An 8,070-nucleotide genomic window follows, 5' to 3' on the forward strand; every position below is an offset into this window, starting at 1 on the left:
CAACTGTGGGCTTCAGTAATCAAGGCCAACTCTTGTAAGCTACAGAAACTCAGCTGGACTTTGAAAGATGGTAGCAGTTGAACTTGCATACCAGAGTGCTTTTAGATTATCAGAACAAAGCCATGGATGAAACTGGTACTTGCTCTAAGCTTTAAAATTCTAGAAAGCAGTTTCATAAACCCTTCCTCCATTATATCTTACAAACCTGTAAATATTTTTTAAAAACAAATATATATGTGACTGTTTTTCAGCTAAAAATAAATACTTGTAAAAGTGCAAACAATACAGAGGTATATAGCGTAGAAAGTAAAAGTTTTCCTTAATCTTCTTCATGAATTTCATCCGGGGGCCCTTCCCTGTAGGTAAAGTTTAGTGTGTATACGTTCAGACCTCTTATAATGCATTTACACACCCATACACACACACACACACACACACACACACACAGAGAGAGAGAGAAGAGAATCCTGGCATATCAAGAAAAGAAAAGCTGGGGCAGGTGGAGTGTATCAGGAGGAGATTGATTAGAAATAGACATGGCTGGCTGGGCGGTGGCTCTTGCCTGTAATCCCAGCACTTTGGGAGGCCAAGGCAAGTGGATCACCTGAGGTCAGGAGTTCAAGACCAGCCTGACCAATATGGAGAAACCCCATATCTACTGAAAATACAAAAATTATCAGGGCGTGGTGGCACATGTCTGTAATCCCAGCTACTTGGGAGGCTGAGGCAGGAGAATCACTCAAACCCGGGAGGTGGAGGTTATGGTGAGCCGAGATCAGGCCATTGCACTCCAGCCTGGGCAATAAGAGCGAAAGTCTGTCTCAAAAAAAAAGAAAAAGAAATAGACGTGGCATCAACTAGAAGGAGAGAAACTTTGGGAAAATAATTGAGATGTTTAAAAATGAATTAAAATATTTTATTTTCTGATAGGCAATGTAACCCACACATCAGCATTGGAGATGAAGCTGTATTATGTGGTTGATTTGGAACAGAAAATAAGGGAGGCAAGGTTGAAGATAACAGTGAAAGTCCTCTAGGTGGGTTCTAGGTGAGAGCAAAGCATCCAAAGAGCCCAGTTACTTTGGGTAAAATCGATTATAGAAATTGAAAGAAACAAGATTGTCAAGTACCTCAATCCCCAAGCAAAAGAATTTGGAGGTTTCTTTCCCTAGGCAATGAGAAGTCATTGTGGGCTGTTGAGCAAGAAATGATATGACATAATTAATGTTTTAGGAAGATTCATCTGGCAGCAATGGACAGGAGATAAACTCTGAAGTGATAGAGGCCAATTAAGAGGTTATTAGATCCTTAAGGCATATATTCCCAAGGAAATCATCTTAAGGTGAAAGGTTTATATACAAGCGTTTTTGCCACAGTGTTATAAAAGCAAAAAAAAAAAAAAGGTTTTTAAGACACGCAAACAACTCAAATATCCAAAAACTGGAAGGTCATTAAGTAAATAGCAGTATTTGAAGACATTAAAAATAATGTTTTTGAAAAATATGTATTGACATAGAAAATGCTGGTAATGCAAAGTTTAGTGAAAACACTGACACAAAACTGAATATGAGTTTGACCCCAATTATATAGAGGATTTCCTAAGGACACTGTTGTGATTATCTTGCCTTAGGAAAAGACTATTAGTCAAAATGAACATGTTTTAGTCTATAATACTCTGCTTTGGGTAAATAAATTAGAGAAAACTTTCATGTATCAACATGACTTGGCTAAAGGAATGTTTTGATTTTTATTATTGGTACAGGTTTATCTTCCTAAGCATAAGAAAGGAGGTGAATTAATAATAATTACACTCCACTTCTCTAAGTAGGTTTTAGGATTAAAAAGGCCCATGAAAAGTAAGATCCACTTCGGATGTAATGACACTGAACCAGCAGGGAGCAAATGTCAGATCACAGACCACCTGCAATGCTGATGTTTAAAAACAAAACCAAAAATTACACCTTCATTCCATTTGGAAAGAAAAAAAAAAATCAAAGTAGTAGCAGTGGTTATTCCTAGGAAATGACACTATGGATGATTGTTTCATTGTTACATTTAATAAGTTTACATCATTTTGATAATTAGGGAATTGTTTGGTTAATTGGGTTTATTTGTTTGTTTAATAAAGGAGCAAGTGATTAAGATTGTGACATGCAAAAGCAGAGAAACAAGAAAAGATGCAGCAGTGCTTTCTGATTCAGGATATAAAGATGATAAAACATAGTTTGCAGTGTATATGGACTTCATAGAGTTTCCTAGTAAAGCAGAATATACAAGTTAAAGAAACCTAAGTAGGTAACTTTCTTGGACTTTCCCAAAGAAAGTTTACTTTATGGCAGTGGTCCCCAATATTTTGGCATCACAGACAGGTTTCATGGAAGACAATTTTTCCACAGACCGGGCTGAGGGATGGTTTGGGGATGATTTAAGCACACTACAATTACTGTGCACTTTATTTCTATTATTATTACATTGTAATATATAATGAAGTAACTATACAACTCACCATAATGTAGAATCAGTGGGAGCCCTGAGCTTATTTTCCTGCAACTAGATGGTGGGAGACAGTGACAGATCATCAAGTGTTAGATTCTCATAAGGAGCGCACAACCTATTGTGTGCAGGTCACAATAGGATTTGCACTCCTGTCAAAATCTAATGCCACTGCTGATCTGACAGGAGGCAAAGCTCAAGCCACAATGCAAGCGATGGGAAGTGGCTGTAAATACAGATGAAGCTTTGCTCACTTGCCTGCTACTCACCTCCTCCTGTGTGGCTTGGCTCCTAACAGGCCAGGGACCAGTATCAGTTCATAGCCAGAGTTTCAGGGACTCCTGCTTTATGGGATAAAGTTAAAAAGTGAAAAAAGTGCAGTACATTCTCTCTACCAAAAAACATCTAAGATGACTTTCAATTGACACTATTAGTATGGTAGTACAATCGAGGAGCATTTCAAGATGTCTTTTTTATTTTTATTTTTTGAGACGGGGTCTCGCTCTGTTGCCCAGGCTGGAGTGCAGTGGTGGGATCTTGGCTCACTGCAAGCTCCGCCTCCCAGGTTCACGCCATTCTCCTGCCTCAGCCTCCCGAGTAGCTGGGACTACAGGCGCCTGCCACCACGCCCAGCTAATTTTGTTTTTGTATTTTTAGTAGGGACGGGGTTTCACCGTGTTAGCCAGACTGGTCTCTATCTCTTGACCTCGTGTTCTGCCCGCCTCGGCCTCCCAAAGTGCTGGGATTACAGGCATAAGCCACCGCGCCCAGCCTTTTTTTTTTTTTTTTTTTTTAAATCTCATTCTGTTGCACAAGCTGGTGTGCAGTAGTGCAATCACAGCTCACTGCAGCCTCACCTCCCAGGTTCAAGAGATCCTCCACCTCAGCCTCAACCCAAGTAGCTGGGACTACAGGCAGGCACCACCATGCCTGGCTAATTTTTCAATTTTTGTGGAGATAGGACCTCACTATGTTGTCCAGGATGGTCTCCAACTCCTGGGCTCAAGAGATCCTCCCACTTCCCAAAGTGCTGGGATTATAGACATGAGCCATCTTGCCTGACCCAAAATTTTGATTACTAGTCCAAAACAAGCAAACACAAATAAAAAAGGAAAATTACACAGTATTACTGTGGCATTTTTGAAGGACACTGGGTGCAGATTCATCCTTTTCTTACACAAGTTTTCAAATCATCGTTCTATAGATCTTAGCACTGCAGCTACTTCATAAATGCTAATAGGACCATAAAGTTACTTTAACAATATTTACTAAGTAAGATGGAGTCTCCTACATTATCAGTTTATTCTCCATTTTCAGTCAATATAGTCAACAGGTAAATTCCATTTTGTCATAAAATTTCTATTTCTATTATTTCAATCGTTAAACCAAGTGGTAATGAAATGACAATTTATAGTCCCTGCTATCACCAGGAATAAGCCAATACCTGCTGCCCACAGTCTTTATGCAGAAATGACGGAAGCCTTCCTTCCAGGCCCAACTTCCCCCAGAATAAATGGACACTTAGGGATCACCCAGAGCTTGCTGTCAACTCTAACAAGAATTTCCCTGGATAATTATGTAAAGCTCAACAATAATGTAGCAAATAAAATTAAATATAAATCAGATATATTTATACTTCCACTAATTAAAAGTAACAACTAAGAAAAGTTTATACCACAATCTGTGGGACATTGGTTTCCATATTAGCAAAAGATGCATAATAAGAACATAACAAGAGACTAACACATTTCACATTGTGTGTTTGTTTCTTTCAGTTTGGGACATATTGATGTTTCTTAAAATTTCACACTAGAAGGAATAGTCCTCCTAATTTGTTTTCGGACCTCTGTATTGCTAGCTGACCTGAAACTGGTAGATTAAACTTCCTGTGGCCCACTGACCTTAGAAAAAATTATTGAGCAAATATTTATTAACCAACTACTCTCTCACATGCGCTATTAAATAAATAAGTACTGGAAATGATTTATTTCACCAGTAGAAATTTAGAAACCACTAATTTGTTTTCTGACTCTTAGCCATTAGACATTCTTCCTCAAAGCTTTCTCTACTCAATGAGATGAAAAGTGGTAATATGTAAGTTTTGAAAGTTATTAACATAATGCTTTTAATTTATTCATATTTTATGAATTCTATTTTCAAACATAAAGCCTAAGAAAATATATATAACACTGCTAAACTTCAAAACAGTAATGTGCCAGTTAATAATGTTCCAAAAGTTCTTTTAGTATACCAAATTCTAATACACCGGCATGTTTAGCAGCGTGATATACAGTAGTGCCCTCTAGTTGTACCGAAATTCTTCTGGTACAAATATGGCTGTAAGCGGAGTTTCTTCAGGCCTCCCCAACCCCTGAATACAAACGGAATCACACTAATAATAAAACCCAAATTCTATTGGCTCTTGTTGCCACCTAGCAGAACCTCAGCACCTTATAAAAGAGTTTCTCAAGTGCTTCTGGAAGTTGAGGTGCTCTCTGAAGTCAGTTGCTCTCTAAAGTCAGGTGAATTCGGGTGTGCTCGTGAATACTCCCACTCCGGCAGGGCATCTGCTATGACACCAGATACTGCTGCCCCGTTACCCGCATGCACTCTCTGCCAGGAAACACTGATGGTCTTCTGCCACCAGAGGTGCTAAAGATGTGTGGTGGGATAGAGACATTGCCTGAGCTCTGTCTAATGTTGACTAACATGGACATGACAACCCATCAAAGGTACCAAACTCATGATGTTTCTGTGACTTTGTTCTACAAAATTTTAGATTTTGTTTGTGGTTTAATTTTTACAGGCAACTTGCTCCTCATGGTAACCAGACCTCTATTACTGGTCAGTGGTGCCTGGCTCTTCCTCTCTTCAGTATCTTTGGAGGCTCCTCAGTACCCTTTACAAATATTTTACTTTAGGTGCTAGCCCATGCATCTATTAGATGTATGTACACATATTCAACGAATACTAGTTTCCTCTAGAGAAGGTCTCTGTAATCAAGACTTGAGGTTTATTATTTTGAGAGAGATAATTTTTTTATTACAGCAAGTCATTATATTTCTTTATTAGTTATATAATTTCACCAAAATAATTTAAAGTATGAAACCCTGCTCTCACATAGTAAATGAATACCTGAAACCAGGCAAACAGAACCACTTATATTTAATGGTGTCATAAATGATTTGCAAAATATTTTAACTCATTGATAACCCTTCAGGCTCTTACTCATAAGGAAAGAAAAAGAAACTGAGAAATTATCTAACATACACAAGAGTTCTAATACCTCTCCTCTGTTTCACCTGATAATTTTTACCTGGCTAAATGCAAGTACAAGAAGTAACTGAGAGTGGGTCTCAGGCTGGTTTTCTCTGCTGAGCTCTTTATTTCTATACACTTATTCCCCAGCACACACACAGTGGTTTTCTAACTGGTTATCAATCTTAGCAACGGCAGGTAGCCTTTCCATTCTGCTATGGTTTGAATGCTTCCCCCAAGTTCATGTGTTCGAAACTTAATCCCCAGTGCAACAATGGTGGGAAGTGGGTCCCAATAAGAAGTGATTCCCCCTAATACCGCGCCTGCGCACCGCGTTTCTTCCTCTCTGGGCTCGGACCTAGTTCGCGGCGACATGGCCAAACGTACCAAGAAAGTCGGGATCGTCGGTAAATACGGAACCCGCTATGGGGCCTCCCTCCGGAAAATGGTGAAGAAAATTGAAATCAGCCAGCACGCCAAGTACACTTGCTCTTTCTGTGGCAAAACCAAGATGAAGAGACGAGCTGTGGGGATCTGGCACTGTGGTTCCTGCATAAAGACAGTGGCCGGCGGTGCCTGGACATACAATACCACTTCTGCTGTCACGGTAAAGTCCGCCATCAGAAGACTGAAGGAGTTGAAAGACCAGTAGACGCTCTTCTACTCTTTGAGACATCACTGGCCTATAATAAATGGGTTAATTTGTGTAACAAAAAAAAAAAAAAAAGTGATTCCGGTCATTATGAGGGCTCTGCCCTCATAAATGGATTAATGTTGTTATTCTGGCAGTTGGTTAGTTATCATGAGAGTGAGTTGGATACAAAAGCAATTTTTGCCCCTCTTGCCATCTAGAAATCTATTCCCCTTCCACCATGCACCAGGGGATGACGCAGCAAGAAGATCCTTGCAAGATGTCAGCCTCCTCAACCTTGGACTTCCCAGCCTCCAGAACTGTAAGAAATAAATCTTTGTCCTTTATAAATTACTCAGGTATTTTGTTACAGCAGCATAAAATGGACTAAGATGCATATTATAGTTTAAGATCAAGAGTTCTGAAATATGATACCAATCCTTGCTTTATCCCCTCACTTGTTTCAGCACTCCCTGATTCTGGTGAATATGTCCAGGCTACTTGTTAGCAAGAAATCCTAATTCCACTGCATAGCAGAATCTCCACTCTTTCCATTCTCAAAGTCTTGGTTCATGTTTTGTTTGTTTGTTTGTTTGTTTGTTTGTTTGTTTGTTTGTTTTTGAGATGGAGTCTCGCTCTGTCACCCAGGCTGGAGTGTAGTGGCTGGATCCTGGCGCACTGCAAGCTCCGCCTCCCGGGTTCACGCCATTCTCCTGCCTCAGCCTCCCGAGTAGCTGGGATTACAGGCGCCCGCCACCTCGCCGGGCTAGTTTTTTGTATTTTTTAGTAGAGACGGGGTTTCACCATGTTAGCCAGGATGGTCTCGATCTCCTGACCTTGTGATCCACCCGTCTCGGCCTCCCAAAGTGCTGGGATTACAGGCTTGAGCCACCGCGCCCGGCCTTGGTTCATGTTTTAAGAGGTGGCATAACACTGCAGTCGAGAGCATGTACCATGGAAAGAGATCACCCAGGCTCCACTCCCGGCTTCCCCACTTATCAGTTGGGTGACCATGCGCAAGTTACTTAAACTCTCTGAACTCCAGTTTTCTCATTATTGGAAGAGAGGTGATGATAATAATAGAAACTTCCTTAGGGTTGTTGTGAGGATTACATGAGTAATGCCTGTAAAGAAATTAAAACTATTCTGCTGAGGATGTGAGGCAGCAAAGCAAGCAAGGTTTTTTAATAGTATATTAAATACCATTATCTTACCCTAAATTTAAAAGCACTCTCCGGATATGTGGTCAGTGGCTGAGAGACATTGAGCAAGTATCTCCCTAAACCTCTGTCTCTTCATCTATAAAATGGTGCTAATTGAAATAAAAACATATAATTTACTTGGCAATTACCTAACATGCAGTAAACATTAATATTAGCTCTTATGTCATCTATAAAACTAATCTGTAATTATGTCTGCTTTACTGGGATATTGTAATAAGATAACATAGGTAAAGTACTAGCATAATGATTTAATATTTATTAAGCAAAGGGTTAATATATAGTTTTCTTTTTCTCCATACTTGCCTTTTCCTTTTGAGACAGGGTCTCACTCTGTCACCCAGGCTACAATACAGTGGCGTGATCGCAACTCACTGAAACCTCAACCTCCCAGGCTCAAGCAATCCTCCCACCTCAGCCTCCCAAGTAGCTGGGTCCACAGGCATGTGCCTCCACACCTGGCTAATG

At 40.0% G+C, this 8,070-nt stretch overlaps 1 protein-coding gene across 1 annotated transcript; it reads left to right on the forward strand.

The window, feature by feature from the left end:
* Positions 1–6,063: 6,063 nt before the first annotated feature.
* On the forward strand, positions 6,064–6,478 carry LOC111542761 (putative 60S ribosomal protein L37a). Its single transcript, XM_023212317.2, has one exon. The coding sequence runs from the start codon at positions 6,125–6,127 to the stop codon at positions 6,401–6,403; it is 279 nt and encodes a 92-aa protein (XP_023068085.1). The 5' UTR covers positions 6,064–6,124; the 3' UTR covers positions 6,404–6,478.
* Positions 6,479–8,070: the final 1,592 nt, after the last annotated feature.

Source organism: Piliocolobus tephrosceles, chromosome 11, assembly GCF_002776525.5.
Source record: "Piliocolobus tephrosceles isolate RC106 chromosome 11, ASM277652v3, whole genome shotgun sequence".
NCBI lineage: Eukaryota > Metazoa > Chordata > Mammalia > Primates > Cercopithecidae > Piliocolobus > Piliocolobus tephrosceles.

Coding starts and splice junctions, on each gene's coding strand:
- LOC111542761 (XM_023212317.2), top strand. CDS start 6,125: ATGGCCAAACGTACCAAGAAAGTCGGGATCGTCGGTAAATACGGAACC.